The sequence below is a fragment of the Prionailurus bengalensis genome, chromosome C1 (genome assembly GCF_016509475.1).
Source record: "Prionailurus bengalensis isolate Pbe53 chromosome C1, Fcat_Pben_1.1_paternal_pri, whole genome shotgun sequence".
Classification (NCBI taxonomy): domain Eukaryota; kingdom Metazoa; phylum Chordata; class Mammalia; order Carnivora; family Felidae; genus Prionailurus; species Prionailurus bengalensis.
Genome location: NC_057345.1, coordinates 86,106,857 through 86,130,597, shown reverse-complemented (window position 1 = coordinate 86,130,597; position 23,741 = coordinate 86,106,857). Strand labels below are relative to the sequence as shown.

Here is a 23,741-nt window from a genome sequence, read left to right as displayed (position 1 = left end):
AATCCCTTGAATGAAACTTACTCCATTTAAAATGGTGTGGTTTCCATTTCCCTGCCTGGACCCTGCTGAGACATGATCTCCCTTGGATCCTGTTCATTTTCTAGGCCTCACTCTCCAGCCTTCCCTTGGAGGCTGTGAGATCCCCAGCGTAATCCCACGCAATGCCTTTTTGGTTTAATTTACCAGAGATGGGTTCTGTTGCCTGTAACCAAGCCCTAACTGGTCTACCTGGCCAAGGTCACACAGTGGATGGAGGCAGAACTGGAAGGCAGGTCAAACTAATCCACAGCCCAGATACGTCATGTTTACAGGCCATGCTTTTTCCGAGCAAACAGGTAATACAGGGCTTATTTTCCATCTTCGGTGTAGAAGCAGTAACTTGCACACACACACATTTAGAGAGAATGGGTGCTTTTCTACTTGGAAAAAACAAATCTGTTTTTCTACCAGGCTCAACTTATTTTCCAGCAACAGATTCACAGCCTAAAGGAGAAAAGAACTGTGGTCGGTAGAAGGAAACAAGAGCTTTCCTACCATGGAAGAACGGGAAGAAGAGGACGCCTTCCCTTGGTGTGGTAGGCTGATGAGCACTTCTGACCCTGGGTTCCTAGCATACCTGGTACCTCCGTGATGGCACCTGTTACCTGATGTGCTATGGCTGGTTTAGTGTCAATCCCCTCACCTCCTCTGCCAAGACTGGAAGAATATTTCTTTTCACCTATTAATTTCCATCAGGAGTAAATGGCATTATAGATAATATACCTAAACCAACTATTAAGAGAAACTATGTGTCCATTTGGATGAAAAAAAAAAAACCAAAACACTGGACGGTTATCCAAATATGGCAATAGGATACAGAAATAATAATGATAATGATAATAATCATAACTAACATTTACTAAGCACTTACTCTGTGCCAGGCACTAAACTTAAGTGCTTCAGATAGGTCATCTCCTTAAACCTTGCAATTAGCCAATTACTGCTGCCTAGAAAAGTGAACGAGCTCACATACACAGCTGGTAAGAGACAGAGGCAGTATCTGAACCCTGGCAGTCAGAATCCAGGGCCTGTGCTGGGGCCGATTTCAAGTAAGATCCAACCTGATTCTATCTGTTAGGTCTCCAAATAAAGGAATATTACATGAACATTAGAGGCTGCACTTCCTAGAGCTGGTGAGCATGTTTCTTTAAAATCCCTCAAACTCTTTCAAGTCAGCTGTAACCAATGACAATGACAATATCCTACAACCTCTGAATAACTGTGGGTATTATCACTGCATTTGGGACTGATTTTAGCAACGTGCAGAACGGAGCATTCATCAGCCCCGTCCTCTATTTGGCCGCTAGATGGCGCCCTGGCATCAATAAAGCACAGGCAGAGCCCTAGAGCAGCGTGAAATCTGAATTTCAGAGCAGAGAGATTTAAAATTCATCTCTTCCCAGCCCGTCATTTAAAGCTGAGAAACTGAAGAACAGCAAAGGACTAGTCCACACAGGCATTATTAAGAGTAAAAACCTCAAAATGGGCAGGCAAATGTAGGACGCGATAAAATATGTTTATTAGGCTAATTAATGAGAAAAATGTAATCAGAATATCTGCTATCTAATAAGCACCTATTATGTGCCTGACGCTGTGCCAGACACTTCATATAATATCTCTAATCTTCACTACATGCCTGCACTGTGCATCCTATTCCCCCTCGCCCCCCCCCCCTCCCCCCATGTGGTATACAAGGGAACTGAAGCTCGGAGAAGTTGACGGGGTCTGGGAAGTTCACACAGCCAGTAAGGGGCAGTCAGGCTCCATGGCCCAACTGTGCATACCTGCTTCTGTCATGAAAGGATCAGGCTGAATCGGCTTCAAATTGTTGCAATTCCCTCTCAAGCTTTCCCTCTGTTCTTCTTCTTCTTTTGTTTTTTTGTTTGTTTGTTTGTTTTGTTTTAAATAGAGATAAGAAGGACATTGCCATCGGAGAGTTTGGGGGATTTTTTGGAAAACTGGAAATCCGAAATACGTTTAATTCTACCACTATATTATTCACGCAGCATCTCAAATTTAAGCAAAAAAAAGGTAGAGCTCAACAACAACAACAAAGGTAAGGGGACTTCTGTCCCTCACCATCGAAATAATGTGAACCAAGACAACTGTAAAAATTGTATTTGCTCTCTGTGGACACAACACACACTTGAGACTCTTACAGTGCATTCTGCCCAGATCCCAAGATTTTAGGGCTTCTTTTGTTACACCCTAACAATGGCTGTTTGAGTGTTCATTTTCTTAAAATCTACCGTTTCTACTAACAAACCCCTAAATGACTTTCAGCCTCCTCAGGAAACAGAGTTTCTCAATTAAAAAAAAAAAAAAAAGCACCCAGATTACACTGTAATTGGATCAAGTTTATTAATCCCATCACACAATTATTTTCTTAAGCTCAAAAAACATTTACAAAGTAGTTAAAGCCCTTTTACAAAAACTACAACGAAGCTTCTAATGAATATCAGATCTTAAAATGGGGAGTCCAGCAGAGTATCAATATTTACCAATGACAGCCCTAAGTCAGAATGTTCTAGGCATCATAAAAACCAACAAATACTAGGTGAACAGCCCTTTCAGAACTTTTTTTCTCGATGTAAGAGGGTACAATATATGCAGGGGGTGGGGGGGGAAAGATGTAGATAGAGCAATATTTTAAAGGGCTTATTTCTAGATTATATAATTACAAGTGACTTTCCTTTACATCGCTTAAATTTTCTGTAGTGAACATGTACTTCTTCTGTAATAAGATGAAAAAGAACATAGAATTTGGAATCAAGGAGACCTGTATTTGAATCCATGCACTGCCACTTTCTGGCTGTGTAAACCTGGGCAAGTCAGGTAACTCCTCTGAGCCTCTATCTTCTCTTCCATAAAATAACTACCACCTCCCCCAGAGGGTGGTTCTGATTATTACGAAGATATGTGCACAAAAGGCTTAGCACCATTCCTGGCACATAAGCAAATGGTAGCTACAATTATTTCCCAGTATTACAATATGCAACCAAAAAGAATTTTTAAAGATTTTTGACAATTAAGGAAGTACAGTCTTCCCTTTATAAAATAAATAAGACACAGGGATGTAATAGACAGCGTAGGAAATATAATCAATAATATTGTAACAACTTTGCATTATGACAGATGGTAACCAGACTTAACGTGATAACCATGTCCTAATGTATAGAAATATCAAATCACTATGTTACACACCTAAAACTAATACAATATTATAGGTCAACTGTTATTCAATTTAAAAAAGTTGTCACATAAAATATTCATAGCCTTTTATCTGCTGATTCTACTACTTAAGAATTTAGAGAAGAAATGAGAACTACAAAGAAAATGCATGAATGTGTTTGCCAACCATGACAGTTTTAAAAAGAGAAAAACTGTAAATAATGTAGATTTCATTCAAAAAGTAATTAACTAACAGCATTATGGCACATTGCTGAATAATATACAATGCAGTCATGGAAAAGTATAATGAAAATCTACATTTACTACCATGGAAAGAAGTCTGTAATATGTGAAGTGAAAAAAGCTGATATGAGACAGGAATCATGATGCTATACTTATAAAGAAAGAAAGGTTTACATTTATAAGTGTGTGTGTGTATTCCACTGGAAGAGGGGGAAGTGTGTGCAAGCAAACACAGAGAAGCAGATGGAAAGAAAATTAAAACCCCTATTATCCCACCACCAACTATTAACCCTTGAAAACTTGGGTAGAATTACAGGTCATTTTTATGCTTTTTTATTAATTCATCTGCATTTTATTTTTTCATATGTATTACCTCTCAAAATATTTTAAATGATTCTTTCCATTACACCTCTCATCTTCTCTTTAAGAAAATGTCACAAGGGGCGCCTGGGTGGCTCAGTCTGTTGAGCATCTGACTTTGGCTCAGGTCATGATCTCTTTGACGAGTTTCAGCCCCACATCAGGTTCTGTGCTGACAGTGCAATGCCTGGAGCCTGCTTCGGATTCTGTCTCCTTCTCTCTCTGCCCCTCCCCTGCTCTCACTCTGTCTCTCTCTCTCTCTCTCTCTCTCTCAAAAATAAACAAACATTAAAAAAAATTTTTTTTAAAGAAAAAGAAAATGTCACAAAACATGTGAATCTTAAATAGCAAAACTCTTTCAACTTTGTCAAATGAACACCCGCTGACAAAGCCACTACTGAAACCATGCACCTACCAAGATGTTCTGGGTCTGAGTCAGATTGTTTTGCACAGGAGGCCAAAGGTAAGTGTAATCAATCCTGTCTTGAAAGACCAACCACCAGAAAGCAGTTTCCCTGGGCACATAACATGTTAGTCCTAACAACCCTCATGACAGAGGGTTAGTTAGTCAATGTCTGGAGCAAAGTTCATTAGCAAATTCATGAATGAGAAGATGTAATTCTGGCTTCAGTACAGAGGCCTCCTATTTGAGAGCTTAAGTCTCTAGACCTGCCTTCCCCATCACAGGGAAAGCATGATTCAAGGAAAATTCCCTGGAAGGTATGTCATGGGCGTGAACTGAGGAGCACATGTGTGGGAGTGCAAACAAATTAGCAAATCTAAATGCATGAATAACAACATACAATGAAACTAGAGTTTAGAATTAATACTTGGGATGATGTGGGATTCCTGAGTGGCTCAGTCGGCTAAGTGTCCAACTTTGGCTCAGGTCATGACCTCAGGGCTAGTGAGTTTGAGCCCCTCGTGGGCTCTGTGCTGACAGCTCGGAGCCTGGAGCCTGTTCAAATTCTGTCTCCCTCTCTCAAAAGTAAATAAACATTAAAAATTTTTTTTAAAATACTTACGATGATGATAATGCAGAAAGAATAAATCTCAATCAGGGGTTTTTGGATTATGTTCCTTCAAAACACAGATGTTCCACTGAGAACAAACTGAGGGTTGATGGGGGGTGGAAGGGAGGGGAGGGTGGGTGATGGGTATTGAGGAGGGCACCTTTTGGGATGAGCACTGGGTGTTGTATGGAAACCAATTTGACAATAAACTTCATATATTGAAAAAAAAAAAAAAACACTGATGTTCCAGAGCTGTGAGCAGATAAGGAGCTATTGTGTTCATAAGTGAAATTTTTAAATTTTATGTACTCCTCCCATAAATTATCCTTAAATCTTTGGTGCCTATCAATACTTGTCTTCTAGGAAGGTAACAGATGAAAATAAGTAGAAAATAAACATTAAAGGGAAAACTCACGTAGCTGATCATATGTCATTCAAGAGGCTTATTTTTTGTTTTGCTTTTTTTTTTGGCGTCCTGAGTATATATGCCCCTGGCTATACCTATACTGCAAATGAGTAACTTAATGACTGTCAGCTGGAAAAGTATTCTTGTCATCATAATGGAACTAAATAAATAGATCAACATTTATTTGATGTAATAAATAATAAAATAAATAGATCAACAATAAATAGATCACTAAATAATAAATAGTGGCAACATTTAGAAGCTAAGCTCTGGGATGGAGTACTAGTTCCCCCATTACTCTGGACAAAACCCTACTCATAAGCCTCCGTTTCTTCCTCTGCAAAATGGAGATAAATGTACCTATACCTCATACAGGGTTGAGTGTGCATTAAGTGAGATAATGCTGTGATTAGCTAGTAACTAGTGCACAGCAAGCATTCAATAAATGACACCTGTTGACACCACCATCGTCATTACTGTGCCACATGATGTTCCCCAGAGCATACCTTGACGTAACACCCCACCACCAAATCTCAGAACAACGGACAAAGTGCAACAATCTGCTGATTGGTTTGACCAGTTTGCTTCTCAGATTCTTCTTTCATAATTGGGTCAGGCAAAGTGAGCATCCTATTTATGGCAATCTAAAAATTTTCTAGTGTTTAAACAGTGATTATTCACCACCTACTAAACTATAATACTTAACACACTAATTACTACTGTTCAATTTTTGACTAATAGATATTCTTTGGAGAATATTATCAAAAGAAAGGATTATCTGAAGAAATTAAAGAAGATGAACTGAAATAAATGTTTGGATGGTAAAGTAAAGAAAAACCTACCATTTTCAATTTTGCTTTTTGGATGTGGTCCACTAAATGCTAAAAATTTTCCTGGAACAATCCAGTTGAAGTCACCATTTTCAACTCGCTGGCAGAATTTTGTGAGAAAAGAGAAGAAAAATATTTTATAATTCTTATACAACTTAGGAAACCCTTACAAACAAAACTGGTTTTTACTCTGTTAGTACTATTGGACGTACATGAAGACAAAGTAATATAGCTTAAAATAAAAACATGCATCTGATTCTCAAAATTATATTTCAATACACTTCAGAAAAAGTTTTCTGTAGACTGTATGAAAAGTTAGGAAAACTTTATTTAAAGTGGGGGTACTTTGCTTAAAATAATTTTGTGTCCTGGCTACTCTGCAATGACATGAGATGAAAACAAATATTACTTGTCCCTGCAATAAATAAAAGGGCAAGAAGATAAAGGACAGAAAATATAAGCACTTTCTATGAACATGGTAAACATATTTTAAAGAATGAAAAAAAAATTATAAATATCAGGGTCATAGTGAACACACTTCCTTTTTTTTTTTTTTTTTTTTTTCTGTTTTTATAGGTGGCTACTGTTGTCAGGGCTGATTTTTAGACTGGGAAGCAGAAGGAGACAAGAGTGAGAACAGAGGATCATTAAACCCTCAAGTCAGCCAAGGTCTATGGCAGGAGTGGCAAACCCAAACAGCGACACGGGTCTGACAAGAGACATAAATAAAGGCAGGTGCGGGGCGCCTGGGTGGCTCAGTCGGTTAAGTGGCCGAATTCGGCTTAGGTCATGATCTCGCGGTCCGTGAGTTCGAGCCCCGTGTCGGGCTCTGTGCTGACAGCTCAGAGCCTGGAGCCTGTTTCAGATTCTGTGTCTCCCTCTCTCTGACCCTCCCCCATTCATGCTCTGTCTCTCTCTGTCTCAAAAATAAATAAACGTTAAAAAAAATTTTTTAAAAAAAAGGCAGGTGCTCCTCAGCTCTGGCTAATTTAGTCACCTTGCAGGAAAGGCTAACTGAATGTGGCTGATTTTCTGAATGCATTTTCAGGTGAAATCTCTCTGTATGTAATGTTGACTATTTTAAGTTTTTAAATATTATGAAACTAAATAAAACACACCTGCGGGTCGACTTTGATCATCAGTTGTCAACCTCTGGTCTACACTCTCTAAAAGATCCTCAGAAAAGGCCTGAAGACCAGCATCCTCCCACTGCTCCACTATCTCCTCCACTGTCTTCCCTTCCCAACATGCCTCTAAACCCATGGAACACTGGGGCAGGGCTGAGGGTACCCAACATTTTGCAGGGAATTAGGACATATCTGTGCAATGCATCATAAAATACATGTGTCGCTTCTCCACATAAGCATTCTTTAGCCCACCTGCAAACCGCCCCCCCACCCAGGCCCACCTTCTCCTCCCCATCTCCACCCTCAGGGCTCTCTAGCACTGCACAGATACCTCCCCAGGCTGGGAAGGAAGGCAGTTCTCTTTACTGGGCCAAGAGTATCCATTAAAAAAGCTCTCTCCTCCACCACTACATGGCAAAGACCTCAATGGTAGGAATATTTATCAAATACAGTCTACACTCTACCACAGGAGTTCTTAAGTATTTGTTAAATTAATTGGGAGTAATGCTATCAAGGAAACCTGGAACCTCTACTTTATTTATACTACCATTATCATTTCCCATTTTCATGAAAATCAAAAGTTAGCTGTACAATTTCTATGTTTCAAACGAGATGTTTCTTTCTAGTTAGCAAAAGTTATAAAAATGAAACTTTTCATGACACTATAAACATCTGAATTGTGTTCATCTAACTGTAATAAATATAATATCCCCATAATGCCAGAAATAAAATCTTAGGAATACTGTGAGTGCTATCACATGCCAAGTTATATCTCAGGTATAACTATCTATTTATAACAATTTGAATAAAGAATCTAATATATAGCTCTATGATAATTAAACTTTTTCTTGTTTAAAGAAAGCAGTCTCTAATGTTCCAATATCCCTATTAAATAATTAATAAACTTAAAACATTACTTAAAAATTCAAAAATAAAAGTATGTCCTAATCATCAAAAGGCTAAACGCAATTCTTTATGAACAGTAAAAGAAAACAGGTTTCTATGTTCACTATTTCTGTATCCTTGACCACTAGGTAAGCCTAGATAAATATATTGTGTTACGTCTGTTAATTTGGATTACAGACATCCATTTGGTTAAACAGTAACCTTTTATAATCAATCATATGGAGAAAGGCAATGGACTCACTAAGATACATTCACTCACAAAACCAAAAGAATATGTTTGCAAATCTGCCTACCCAAAAAGATAAACACTAGGTAATACTAGACTATATTCAGTAGCCTGGATAAGGCTGATGGAGTAAACGAAATTTGGGTCTCAGATCCAAATCTGAAAAAAGTTAATAAGGAAGTTACAGCTTTTAACTGACTAATGTAACATAAGCTTACTTTGTTAAGGTTCCCAAATTAATATTTGTGCCTTCTATCACAGTGAATGATACAAATGTCAATATTTATCAATAATAAAATATTTAAGATGACACAAATTGGTTTTCTAATTAAATACACACACACACACACACACACACACACACACACACTTCAAAGAAATCTAAATCAGACAGGAACTTAAGGTACTTTCCAACCCTACCACATTTTATAAACAAACATCTCAGCAAGTGTGAGGCAAGAGGATGGTTTTCCCGCTTACATTCCAAAGCCTACAGCCTACCAAGTACTACTTAGGAAAACTACACATTCTTCACTATAATAAAATTAAAAAAAAAAAACAAAAAAACTGAATTCCTGAAACTGATACATTTAAATGTTAATATTCACTTTACTACAGGAGTCTTCAGTCTACAAAAGATTCGCCAGGTTTCTTTGAAATAGTTAACTGTGCTGGTGCATTTAAAATATCATCTGAGGGGCTCCTGCGTGGCTCAGCTGGTTAAGCATCTGACCCTTGATCTCTGCTCAGGCCTTGATCTCAGGGGTGTGAGCACAAGCCCTGCCCAGTGTGGAGCCCACTTTAAATAAATAAAAAAATAAATGTTTGGAAAACAAAGAACTCAAAGTTGCTTACAAAAAAGTAAATAGCAGTATTAAAACTGAAAAAATAGGGGCGCCTGGGTAGCTCAGTCAGTTAAGCATCTGACCCTTGATCTCTGCTCAGGCCTTGATCTCAGGGGTGTGAGCACAAGCCCCGCCCGGTGTGGAGCCTACTTTAAATAAACAAACAAACAAACAAACAAACGTATGTTTGGAAAACAAAGAACTCAAAGTTGCTTACAAAAAAGTAAATAGCAGTATTAAAACTGAAAAAATAAAAAAAGTAAAAGTAACTGACTTGAAAACATAAATTTTTACATCTAAGAAATATATCCATGCCAGTAAGGCATACCTCTGTTGTACTGGTCACAAAATATATTTTTCAGTCCAAATGCTGAAAATCAATTGGCCTTACACCACTGTAATAGACAGTAAAATAGAAAAGACAGACCTTGAGCTTAACAAGTACAGGATTGATCCCCTTTATCAACAGATAGGTTTCCTAAGACAACATGGACAAACTGTTTTTAAGCACATTTCAACATTCATTAAAACATTTGCTGAGCCTTTATTATACATTAACGACTATCACTCGGTGTCACACATAAAATAATAAAAAGTATCTTCTCTGTGATCTTAAGGAGTCTGAAAGCAAGTGGGAGTGACCAATAACAGTAATAATAATAGATGCAAATACATATTTACCACCAACTCTGTACTAGGCACTGCTCATTCAGTCCTTACAGAAATCCTATGAGGTGGGCGCTACTCTAGTCTCTATTTTACCCATTGCTACAGACTGAATGTGTGTGTCCCCTCAAAATTCACACATCAAAACCTAATCCACAATATGATGGTATGTGGAGGTGGGGTCTTTGGGAGGCGGTTAGGTCATAAGGATGGAGCCCTCACAAATGGGACAAGCATCCTTACAAAAAAGACCCCAGAGAGCTCCCTTACCCCTTCTACCATGTGAGGACCCAGGGAGAACACGGCCACAGAAGAAGGCCACCAGACACCAAACGTGCTGGTGCCTTGATCTGGGATCTTCCAGCCTCCAGAACTGTGAGAATGTTTGTTGTTTAAGCCACGCAGTCTATGGTATTTTTGTTACAGCAGCCCAAACTAAGACACCCATTTAAAAAAAAATAAAGAGTTGCATTAAACTTTGAAACGTGGGGCGCCTGGGTGGCTCAGTCAGTTGAGTGTCCAACTTTGGCTCAGGTCATGATCTCATGTCTGTGGGTTTGAGCCCCACATCAGGCTCTGTGCTAACAGCTCAGAGCCTAAAGCCTGCTTCAGATTCTCTGTCTCCCTCTCTCTCTGCCCCTTCCCTGCTCACTCTGTCTTTCTATCTCTCAAAAATAAACATTAAAAAAAAAGTGCTATAATAGAAGTATGTAAGAGGTTTAACAGTGGCACAAGACTATTTGAAAAAATCAAAAAGAACTAAAAGTCTCTTTTTATTCATTAAAAAGCACCTTCCTTGGGGCGCCTGGGTGGCTCATTCGGTTGAGTGTCCGACTTCAGCTCAGGTCATGATCTCACAGTTTGTGGGTTCAAGTCCCGCATCAGGCTCTGTGCTGACAGCTTGCTCGGAGCCTGCAGCCTGCTTCAGATTCTGTGTCTCCTTCTCTCTCTCTCTGCCCCTACCCCGCTAATGCTCTATCTCTGTCTCTCAAAAATAAATAAATGTTAAAAAAAATTTTTAATAAAAGCAACTTCCTTTTATTTTCCTAACTTCTAAAACAATAAAATAGTGTTGATGGTATAGTTGTATTACATAAACACAAATATGCTGCAGTGATTGGTACTTTATGTGTTTAAAGCAAAGCAAATATTTGAGTTATTTGGTTTAAATTAAAATGGCATGCCATCTGGCATCTTAAATAATCAAACTCTAGATTATTAATTTAGATTTGCTGTTGACAGACAGTGTGGTGGAGGGAAAGAGGAGGGCCCCATGTGGATGACTATTTCACCTCTGCTAGCTCCAGCTGGGGTGGGGAGACACTGATGGTAGAAAACACTAGTGGAGGGGCTGGGTGGCTCAGTGGGTTGAGCATCTGATTCTTGATTTCAGCTCAGATCATGATCTCACAGTTCTCGAGATCAAACCCTGCATCAGGCTCTGCACTGAGAGCATGGAACCTACTTGGGACTCTCTCTCTCCCTCTCTCTGCCCCTCCCCTGCTCACTCTCTCCCTCTTTCTCAAAATAAATAAATAAACTAGAAAAAAAAAAACAAAACACTTAGGGGACTGCTCCAGCAGCTCAAACTAATGACACCTCTGCTGATGCAGCCACAGGGAGCACAAACCCAGTGTAAGTTTGCAGGTGCCCTCCAGTGCTCAAGACATGATTATTTGAGGCCACCAGCACATACACGATTGTTGAAAATTGGAAACAGGTGCCCTCACCCATGAAGAGTGTGTTCAACCACAAACCAGAACCCTAGAGAGCAGCAGCATTTCAGGTGGATAAAGGAAGAGAAAGTACTTGCAAAGGAGACTGAGAAGGATGGCCAGAGACTCAAGGAAGAGAAAAGCAAGAGATGGATCCTTACAAGTTAGGGAAGGAAAGTGAGTATCCAGAATTAGAGAGTGGCCACAGGATAAATTAAGTAGGAAGAGGACCAAACACAACCATCTGGTTTTGCTAACTTTTGTATTAGCAAGGACAGGTCCAGCAGACTCACAAAAGTAAAGACCAGACCATAATCAACTAATGACTGAATAATAACAGAGTCAAGACTGCTCTCTTAAGAAGCTTGGAGGTAAAAGAAAGGATAGAAACCAAACAGCAATTAAAGAGGAAGGAAAAAAACCATGGGAAATTTCTTAGGACAAGGTAGACCTCAAAACATTTTATAGAGTCAACCAACATGACCTTTGAGCCAGCAATAGGTGTAATGGATTAACAGATGTGGAAACACTGGGTGCCTCCACATTTGCAGGTGCAGTGTCCAGGAAGGAATTTTGCTTCCTTGAACTTGTAGCCTTTGAGTGGTATACTCAATACTACAAGATAGCCCCAGGGAAATGCTTCTAATAGTTCTTTGAGTAGTCAAATCACTGTGGGAGGCATACCTCCACAGTTCCTCCAGGTGGTCAGGACATGCTCACATACCTGCATTCTGGAGCTTGCTTGACCCCAGTCCTATGGCAGGAATTCACAATTACAAGGGCAGAAATTCACATTTTTCCAGTTCCATAATCCATGAACAAGAGGGCAGACTAAGCAAGCAGCACCGAGATTACATTCTAGTTTGCTCTACAAACTCTAACCCAAAGCAGTCTTGAAACATCATACCTTAGGTGTTCAACAGCATTGAGACCTGCTGTTGACCTGAGGTGACACACTGAGCAAAGGAAAACCCAACGAATGTTATCAGTTCTCAAGGTACATACAAAAAAGCATCCTCAGGAGTCTACACCACCTGGTCAATTTGACAATTTACTTATTAACAGCAATGAAGGATGACAAAGTCAACCTGGAGACAGTCTCTGCTCATATATTAAACTAAACTGATGTTACATGGACTCCCTGCTTGAAGATTATAATCCCTAGCAATCCTGTGTTACAAATAACTGGTTAAAAAAAAATTTTCACTATTAGAACACAGACTGGCTGGTAATGAAAGAATGAAACATCATTTATTGATGCTATCTACCATAGTTAATACCTTTTTCCCTTGGAGTGTTACTACAAAATCAGAATGAATTCTTAATTAATAAATCTTGGTCCCTTTCATTAGAAAGTAGTTATTTTTAGCAAATTATATAAAATATTTTGAAATACGCTACACTCCTGTTTTTAGTATGCATTCGGTCATGTCTTTATTCTTTCGTTTTACAAACATTCAATGACGGCCCACTATGAGCATACTATGCTACTGGTTACTTACTCAGACAAAGATGAGTAAGACTCGGTTCCTGACCTCAAGTAGCCAGAGTGTAGGGAAGACACAGATGTGTAAATAGAGCATCAAGCAACACTGTGTGAGAAGAGCTCCCACAGAGCTAAGAATAACTTAGACACATGCACATAAATATGGTGGGCAGGAAAGAAGGGATCACAGGCAGGAGGGGGGAACAAGAGCATGCCGGAAGGCACAAAAGCATGCAGCTGCGAAGCCCATAAAGGACTTAACATAAGAGACTGATATAATCAGACACAATTTCTAAAACATATACTCCGATAGTAATATGAACACTTGATGGAAGAGGCCCAAGAGTCAACAAAGACCCTTGGGACACCCGGGTGGCTCAGTCAGTTGAGCATCTGACTCTTGATTTCAGCTCAGGTCATGATCTTACAGTTGTGGGATAGAGTCCCACATTAAGCCCCACATCAGGCTCCATGCTCAGCATGGAGCCTGCTTAAGATTCTCTCCTTCTGCCTCTCTCCCCTGCTGTGCTCTCTCTCTCTCTCTCTCTCTCTCTCTCTCTAAAATAAAATTGAAAGAAAGAAAGAAAGAAAGAAAGAAAGAAAGAAAGAAAGAAAGAAAGAAAGAAAGAAAGAAAAGGAAGGAAGGAAGGAAGGAAGGAAGGAAGGAAGGAAGGAAGGAAGGAAGGAAGGGAAAGAGAAAAGGAAGGAAGGAAGGACCCATTCCCAGACATGCAGAATTGACCAATGCTTCCTTATAAACAGTTCCCACATGGGCTACATTATAATGTGGCTAAGATAATGTGAAATCACCTTCTAGAATAGCAATGCTCTTTTACCTAAAGAATACCCTGTAGGTGAAAATAGCAATAAAAATGACTTACTGCTAGAAAAATCACTAGAATATCTCAGGAGCAAAATTTTCCACATTCAGCCTGTCATGAATGAATGAGAAATTCTGTGTAGACAACTAATCTGCTCAGCAAGAAAATGGGGCTTGTGGTGAAGGTCAAACATGATAAATTCACAGAACGAGGCAGAGGGATATATAGATTCTAAGATAGCAGATGGTAAGAATAAAGGTTCTCACCCCATACATGAAGAGATGAAATTACAGGAAACCTCTTGAGAAAGAAAAAAAAAAAAGACTGGACCCAGCAAATATACTGAGCAAATAGAAGGTATTTAATAAGTGTTCAATAAACAAACTGAAAAGTAATCAACTGAAGGCCACAAAGAATGTAATGCAGCTTCTTGTCCCCCATATAACAAAAGTTTATCTGTACACCGTTATTTCTGTAGAACAAAGCTTTCCAACAAAATGTAGATCCCTGGGCAGAGACGGGGGCAGCCAGAGTCCCCTAGGCCAGTCATCAACAGCTATGGGCTATGACCACAGGGTGCTGAGCAAATATTATTTTCCATGTATGCCTTGAGGAGAGAAACAAAAGGAGGCCCTACGCAGTGACTCCACACAGGCAGTAACCAGTCTTTCTGTCACCAGGTCTGCAGTAGCCAAGCATGGCTCTAACCACGTCCATCAAGTAACCACTGTTAACGTGGTCCAGGTTTGTCAGCATGGAAAAGCAAAGGGCCAAGTCCACAATTCCAGGAAATATCCTCATACTGACAATGCTGCGTCACTGAAAGCATTTTTTTTCTCAAAAAAAGGAATGATTTATGGGGGGGGGGGGGGGGATAAAAAGATAGTGGAAGATATAAAATAGCTCAGAGAAAGGAGTCAAAGTGATTTCGTAGTTTTTTGAAGTAGGCTTTACGTAAACTTTAAGCTCCATCTAATCCCCAAAAAGGTATTTAAGGCAATTCCTAGGGATTGCGTGGGCCAAATTCGGGTTGGGGCAATGAACATAAGCCACAGCAGTGAGGCACATCCACACGCTGCCACCGAAGCTTGTTTCCTTGCACTTCTCTCCTCCTCCCGTCTCCCCAGGAAAGGGTGCTGCTGAGTTTGTCTGTGTGTGGCCAACATAGACACATCAGCAAAAAGGACAACCCTTCTGGTAAACAGGAGAAAGCCCCTCGGAGACCACCAAACCACAAACTAAAGACACAACTTCAAATTCTCTTTGATAAATAACAACTGCTTAAAAGCAGCACCATTAATGATTAGTGGCGTGTAGGCAAGGCCTTATTTACCCAAGAAAGAATGTTAAAAAGATTGACCGAAGGGGCGCCTGGGTGGCTCAGTTGGTTGGGTGTCTGACTTTTGCTCAGGTCATGATCTCACGGTTTGTGGGTTCGAGCCCTGAGTTGGGCTCTGTGCTGACAGCTCGGAGCCTGGAGCTTGCTTCAGATTCTATGTCTCCCTCTCTCTCTGCCCCCACCCCACTAATGCTCTGTCTCTCTCCCTCTCTCAAAAATAAATAAACGTTTAAAAAATTAAAAAAAAAAGGTTGACTGAAGGCAGACTCAGTGGATGGGTGCTGTTATTTCTAGGTCTCCCAAGCAGGACATCATCCTACATGAGCAGTAACAGTATAGAGGTATGGCCAGGGTACAGCTCCTCACGTCCGCTTAGGTGCATAATTTGAATACTCAAGCTCTTTCATCTTCATTGTCGTTTGCCAGGGCAAAAGGTCTATTTCCATTTTTCAAGTGACCTGATTAATGGCTAGGTTTTGAAAGAGTGGCTGCTTTCTTAGTTCTGTGAAAACCCGAAAAGAAATCTGTTGGGAAAGTATGAATGTTTTGACACTGGTTCTTAGTAGAAGCTTTTGGACCACATTCTCACAGTTACTTCAGGGGACCTTGGTGGCCGAGCTGCCAGAATTACATCTGTTTGATCAGTGCAGATGTGAAAAATGCACAGGCAACAGCTTGGCAAGACCTGAGAGGCCACATGTCGGAAGATACTTTTGGTCATCAATTATTAATGGGCCATTTTGCAAGTCACATAAAAATAAAGCAAGAGCCTGAGATATCTTACCCCAAGCCTTCTAAATATGGCAGGACCTTAACTCTTAGGTGAACAATTAGATTACCTGAAGCAAGAAGACATAACCTGTTCTGCTTATCCAAGGCTTCACTTCATTCCGAAGGACCCCGACTTTCATGGGCAAGCCTGTCCTTGTGGAATCTGCCCTCTCGTGGGGGCGCCTGGGTGGTTCAGTCGGTTAAGCGTCCGACTTCAGCTCAGGTCATGATCTCACGGTTTGTAGGTTAGAACCCTGCATCGGGCTCTGTGCTGACAGCTCAGAGCCTGGAGCCTGGAGCCTGCTTTGGATTCTGTGTCTCCCTCTCTCTCTGCCCCTCCCCTGCTTGTACTCTGTTTCTCTCTCTCTCTCAAAAATAAATAAACAAAAAATAAATAAAAAGAATCTGTCCTCTCACTACACATGGCTTTTGAGCCCTTGAAATGTGACTAGTCCAAACTGAGACGTGCCATGGAGCAAACTACACACCGAGTTTTGAAGGTTTAGTCTCAAAAATACAAACGTTAAAATACATCATCAATGATTTTTATATTGATTACACGTTGAAATGATATTTTGGGTAAATTGCATTAAATAAAATATATTTAAACTTATTTCATAATTGTTTTTTTTCTAAATGTGGCTACTAGAATGTTTAAAATATATATAAATACTTTTCATTATATTTCTATTGGACAGCACTGTTATAGACCCATGAATTGCTGGAAAGATAGATATAACCTTTTGCAGAATGAGCAAACGTTTATCTATAGACCTTATAAAACAAGTATTTCTCATATTATGCTGACCTTGTCATTAACAACATTTTTTTTAATATGAAATTTATTGTCAAATTGGTTTCCATACAACAGCCAGTGCACATCCCAACAGGTGCCCTCCTCGATGCCCATCACCCACCCTCCCTCCTTCCCACCCCCATCAACCCTCAGTTTATTCTCAGTTTTTAAGAGTCTCTTATGGTTTGGCTCCCTCCCTCTCTAACTTTTTTTCCCCTCCCCAATGGTCTTCTGCTAAGTTTCTCAGGATCCACATAAGAGTGAAAACATATGGTATCTGTCTTTCTCTGTATGACTTACTTCACTTAGCATAACACTCTCCAGTTCCATCCACATTGCTACAAAAGGCCATATTTCATTCTTTCTCATTGCCACATAGTATTCCATTATGTATATAAACCACAATTTCCTTATCCATTCATCAATTGATGGACATTTAGGCTCTTTCCATAATTTGGCTATTAACAACCTTTTTAAGTAGAGTTCTTATCATAAAGCTCCCCTTCTATCACACATAGAGATGCAGTCTCATTAATTTAGGCTTTTTCTTGAGCCAATTTATATATGAAATGTAGTACAGTCAAGTAGTGCCTTTGAGGGGCACCTGGGTGGCTCAGTGGGTTAAGCCTCCAACTCTTGATTTCATCTCAGGTCAGGATCTCAGGGTTCGTGAGATTGAGCCCCATGTAGGGCGCTGTGCTGACAGCACAGAGCCTGCCTGAAGATTCTCTCTCTCCCTCTCTCTCTGCCCCTCCCTGACTTGTGCTCATGCTCTCTCTCTCTCTCAAAATAAATAAACATTTTTTAAAGTGTCTTTGAAAAGCTTCATCCTGACATCCCCCAATAATCTAAGATTTACATTCTCCTAATTTGCCATCAATGATAAAATTTTACTTTGAAAACCACAATGTCCCTTCAAAACTAAGCGGATAGAACTAGACGGTATTATACTAAGCAAAATAAGTCAGTCAGAGAAAGACAAATATATGATTTCACTCATGTGGAAAACAGATTAACATAAGGGAAGGGAAGCAAAAATAATATAAAGACAAGGAGGGGGACAAAACATAAGAGACTCTTAAATACAGAGAACAAACTGAGGGTTGCTGGAGGGGTTGTGGGTGGGGGGGATGGGGCTAAATGGCTAAGGTGCATTAAGGAAGACACTTGTTGGGATGAGCACTGGGTGTTATATATAGGGGATGAATCACTGGAATCTACTCCTGAAATCATTATTGCACTATATGCTAACTACCTTGGATATAAATATAAATATAAATATAAATATAAATATAAATATAAATATAAATATAAATAAATAAGAAAACCACAATGTTTTCATTGGAATACCAACTTTGCTGGGGCAAATGGAATATGTGAATCTAGCTATCCCCCACATTCAGCAAATGTCCAGAGTCACTAAAGCAGGTGGGAGAACAGTGAGAGAAATTATGACAAGAAAGGATTAGGCCCACAGATTGTCAAAAAGAGAGTTCCTTTATTTATTCAGTAAGCAGCATTTATGAAATGCTCACTCCCTGAAAATCATGCTTCTATTTGTGATTTTCTTTTCCTAGGCTTAATGATAGAATGGACATATCATTCTCAAAAATGGAAGTAATTTGACAGAAAATGTCAAATGTTCACCAACTGCCACCTGTCTCTCATTACCTGAGTTTTGTTGTTATTGTTGTTGTTTATTCAGGTGAGGATATGACCACATTCTTAACAGATTTTTTTGGTTGGCTGGTTGGTTGGTTGGTTGGTTGGTTGGTTGGTTTGCAAGAATGAAACTGTACTGTTTCAGGTTTTTCAACAGCTTTCCAACTACTTCTCAACATCAACATTAAAGTTTAAAAAAAAAAGATGAAGGAATAAGTAAAGTATCAACTAATTTTCTCTCTTTATTGTGCTATTTGTTCCTTCCTCTCCCTCTTGAATCCCCACCCCAATACCTTCTTTTAATGGAAATGGCTTTTGTTTTCTGCCATAGAATGTTCTCCATGCTCATATACATGGAACATGAAACTTAACAAATTTGGAAGCCCACTTTAAGAATATAAAATTATGGGGGAGCCTGGCTGGCTCAGTCGGTTAAGCATCCAACTTCGGCTCAGGTCATGATCTCAAGGTCCATGGTTCAAGCCCCACATTGGGCTCTGTGCTGACAGCACAGAGCCTGGAAGCTGCTTTGGATTTTGTGTCTCCCTCTCTCTCTGCACCCCCCCACCCCACTCATGCTCTGTCTCTCTCGAAAAAAAAAATTAAGATAATTGAATACACACACACACACACACACACACACACACACACACACACATATATATAATAATGAATATAAAATTAGGTATAGGACCTTTCTTTTTTTTAAGAGGCTCCATACCAATGTGGGGCTTGAACTCATGACCCTGAGATTAAGAGTCACATGCTCTACCAACTGAGCCAGCCAGGCACCCCTTAAAATTAGGTATAGGACCTTAAAAGGTGCCCATGCAAGTGGGGGGGGGTCTCTAAAATTTAAGCTTTGTTAGCTTCATAGGAAATAGCTCTGCTCATATAATACAGACATAATATATGTATATGCAGGGTTTGAGGGGCGGATTCTTTGGTCATTACTAAAATGCCATGATAACAATGCTTTTGTAGTTAAAAAAAATACTTAAGGCTTTTAATAAATTGCACTAAACTTATTAATAAATTTAGCACTATTTATTGATTTGAGGAGAAGTAGCAGCTTTATGATGTTAAAACTTTCTATCCAAGAACTCAGTATAAATTTTTCCCCTTAGTCATGTCCCAAAGAATTTGCAACCCAATAAGAAAAAATAAAAGTTTGTACACAAATAGCCACGATACAGGAAAAGTGGAAAGTACAAATTGTAACATGTGAAACTGAAGAGAGAAAATACTCAAGAGAGTAAGAGCTGATCTGTGTAGATCTGGCACGCATGAAATGGAGGAAGGGAACCGTTAAAGGAGATGGGCACCTGGCAGAAAGGAAGCTCGGCCAGGGCACAGGGACACTCAAGAAGCAGTAAATACACAGCTCGGTGGGGCTGGCATGCAGAGGGCACACGGTGAGCAAAGTGAGACAAGGAGAGCCAGAGGGCTGGAGCCCATCCATGCTAAGAATGCCAGGACAGAGGACTCTATCCTCAATTCTGCAGGGCAGTGCAGTTTGGGGCCAAGACAGGCCAAGACGAGAGCTCTGTTTTAAGATCAGTCAAGTGGGTGCAAGACCAATAGGAGAAGGGCCAGGGCTCATTAGAGTGGTTACCGTAGTCTACGACAGAGGGTATGAGACCTGCGCCAGAGTGAAAGAAGTAGAACAGAAAGGACAGGAAAGATGAAACACACCACAGGGCACCAGCAATGAGAATGCAACTACTGGTTAGATCAGGGAGGGAAAGAGAAGTGTTTCTGTTCTTATGCCTGAGTGAACAGCAAGATGGTGGTGCCATTAATACAGATGAATGAAGCGGAAGACCATGTTTGAATGAAAGACAATTTCTTTTCACATATGTTATATGTGAAGTTTAACATGTAAGCAGGCTATCCAAACAGACATCCTGAACTAGAGCCCAAAGTGGGAGGGCTGCCCTCTCTTGCTAAGGAGGGGGACACATTTCACAACTCCTCTGGAGGACCCCAACAGAAGAGCTCCCTTTCATAGAATGTTGAGCCTACTCACATTCTACAGGCTTCTCATCTTCCAGAGAAACTAACTGCTTCTAGACTCTTCCTCCTCCTACTCAGAAAGCGCTTTCCTTTAACATCTTAGAGCACAGCCTAGCTGGGACAGCCCTTGACTAAACTCTGCATCGTTGAGCAGGCAAGACATTATTCAAAAGCTTTGTGATGCCACAGGAAAAAAATTTCACCCAACCCATAGAACTAGGTAAATTCAGCCATATTTCAAAATAAAATTTATGCAGCAGAAACCAATACAAGGCAAAAGTCCAATTTTGTTTTAAACAGAACCTGAATTTTTAAAATAACAGTAACTCAGTTTCACTACCAAACTACACTTTGAAATTATTTTTTCTTATAAACTAAATGTGCAAAGTAATTACTAATAGAGGTTTGATACAAGAATATTATAGATACGATATTTTCCCAAACTAAAATTTGGGTGACTGCTGGTTCAAAGGTAATAGCCAAAGCTGAAAGGACAAAACTGACAGCTATGGAAAATGCCAGAATGCGTTTATTTTAGCAGTCACTAAATTTGCAATACTTGAGTGTTGGGGGGTGGTGGGGTACAGGGGATTTTAATTAACATGAAGTTATATCTTGCAAAACATTAAAATGTACAAACCTCGTAATGTTCATATTCATCCACATCAAATGTCTCAAAGTCAAAAAATCCATGTTGTAATCCCTAAAAGCAGAACTTGAATTAGTTTTTCCGCACCAAATTGATAACTTTTAGCCATTCCTGCTCACAAATGACCCTCACTAACCTGAAGGAAAAAGCTTGAAACCTTTCATTTATAACACCTATCTAGAAATCATCTAATATTAGTAATTTTGCTTTGAGACTTTCTTACAAGTGGGACTGAACACTTAGAAAAACATGAAAATATGTCCTGCAAAACGGATCTAGAGTCCTAATTTACATTGTTTTGTGTGTAAATAAATTAATTATGTATATAGGGGTGCCTGGGTGGCTCAGTCGGTTAAGCGTCTGACTTTGGCTCAGGTCATGATCTCACAGTTTGTGAGTTTGAGCCCCAAGTCAGGCTCTGTGCCAACAGCTCAGAGCCCGGAGCCTGCTTCGGATTCTGTGTCCCGCCTCTCTCTTTGCCCCTCCCTCACTTGTGCTCTGTCTCCCTCTGTCTCTCAAAAATAAGTAAATGTAAAAAAATTTTTTTAAATAAATAAATTAATTATGTATATAAAATGGAGCATACTAGCAAATATATAGTTAAAACCCATTTGGGAATGACGCAATTAATTCATATCAAACCATGACAGAATACCTAACAGTGATTACCTTTTCAGATAGGAGAAGAAAAATCAAATTTGTAGGTGCTTTTATTTTCCTTTCAGCATTAATGAGATACTTAGCATAAAGGGCATTTTTACTCAATAGGCCCTTATTTGTCCCTGCTTTGAGAGAATTTGTTTTACAGTAATAGTTTCTGACAGAGTACAAGTGTACTAGACTGCTCTTACACTTTAGAGGAAGAGCTGATATTTTTAACAACACAAAGAAAACGTGCATTACTCCTTTTCAAAACGATCCAGCTTGCTCAGATATAATATTTTGAAGAGGACAGAGTCTCTTCTTTTATGTCATGAAGCTATACAAATTATAATAGAGTACAAACCCACAGTTGCTTTTAAAAATTATGTATTCAAGTCATTAAAAATAGGAGAAACTGTTAAGCCAAGCTGTGGTGCATCTGTATTTGAAAATATTTTACAGACCAGTGTTTTCCAAAATGCAGAGCATGGACCACCTGCAGCAGAAGCACTGACGGTAACTTAGATCTAAAATACCAATTCCTAAACCCCATGCCAGAACTATTAAATGTGATTCTTTAGGGGTAGGACCAGTATTTTAACATGCCTTCTAGGTGATTCTTACACTCGATAAGGTCCGACAACACTGTTTTGTCGACCCCTACCGTTAAGAGCAAAACAAGTTATTTACATTATTTCATCTTTAAACAAAGCAACTCAGTTGATTCCAGTGAAAGCAGTGAGAAGAGTAAACCCTGAGCTATAACCTTCCTTCCTTTCTCTTCATTTAAAGTGTGGGTTTGTGTATGTTTCTGTGTATAGTTCACACACATATGAACTATGCGTGTGATGATGCCCATACAACAAAATCACAAAGATATGCTTCCTAAGAAGGTAACACTGCAGCTGTAAACTGTCTGCACTCTTAGGGGGCATGGTACTCATTGCCAAAAAAATTGCCCAGACCATGATGGCTTGTATAAGAGAGTGTGCAGGGGGGTAATGTGTCTCAGTCGCTTAAAGACATGTTGAACACTCTATTAGGTCTTTCTAAAATCTCATCTACATTCAGGTAATATTAACCCAAACATTTGATGAAACAAGAAATTTACAGAAGATGTTTTTCATGAACAAAGTACAGCTTCCCTCTATAACAGGAAGGATGTCATAAATTTCTATATCGAGTTACCAAGTTACCATAACAGGTGGGGATATTCCAGGGTGAACTCTTTCTGAACTTCATAAATTTATAAAATAAACAGCATGTACCAGATGGCAGAATAGGCGAAATAATAATAACAATAAAAATAACAACAATAACAATAAACAAATTACTTTTTCCCTCAGGCATATTTTTTAAATGCTATAATTAGGGTTCTTAACTTGTGTTACTAGAAGTCTATGTTGGTGACATTATTTGTGGGGTGGGCTAGAGTATTTTGACAGTTTTTAAGTGAAAAGAAAAATATTTGAAAACTATTTTAAAGTCTTACAGAGTTTAAATTCATTTTTAAATGAAATATCAAAGTCAAAAAACATACATAAAACAACAAGGATATTTATCATACCAATTTTCTCAACTCAAAATGTAGCAATTATATTATATTATTATATTATTATATATTATATTATATTATATTACATCATATTATATTACATCATATTATATTACATCATATTATATTACATTATGGTAGAGAAAAGAAACTGGAACAAGAATCACTGCCGATAGTGTGTTTACAGTCCTTGCCAATGGATTCTGCAACGTGTACATTCCTGACTGATAAATCATGGCTGCATGTTCAAGATGAAATGATGCACTTTGAACCTTCATTCAAATTCACACTACAACGTGCATGACTTCTCAGTAAATTAGTGCTTCTAGAACACATTCTTAAAATTCTCAAAAATATTTTAGATTAACTTCTCCATTATATATATGAATAACTAAATAACTATGCCTCTAAACTATACATACAGTGCATCAAATCACCCAGGGGGATTGTTCAAACA

At 39.1% G+C, this 23,741-nt stretch overlaps 1 protein-coding gene across 6 annotated transcripts in view; it reads right to left on the bottom strand.

Moving 5' to 3' along the window:
* Positions 1–23,741, bottom strand: part of CDC14A (cell division cycle 14A) — a 188,888-nt gene that overhangs the window by 81,821 nt on the left and 83,326 nt on the right. For all 6 annotated transcript variants that reach the window (XM_043575677.1, XM_043575678.1, XM_043575675.1 and 3 more), the window contains exons 7-8: positions 21,079–21,141; positions 6,075–6,162 (exon numbers count right to left, since the gene is read on the bottom strand). In XM_043575677.1, coding sequence (XP_043431612.1) covers positions 6,075–6,162; positions 21,079–21,141 — 151 coding nt within the window. The remainder of the gene's footprint in view (positions 1–6,074; positions 6,163–21,078; positions 21,142–23,741) is intronic.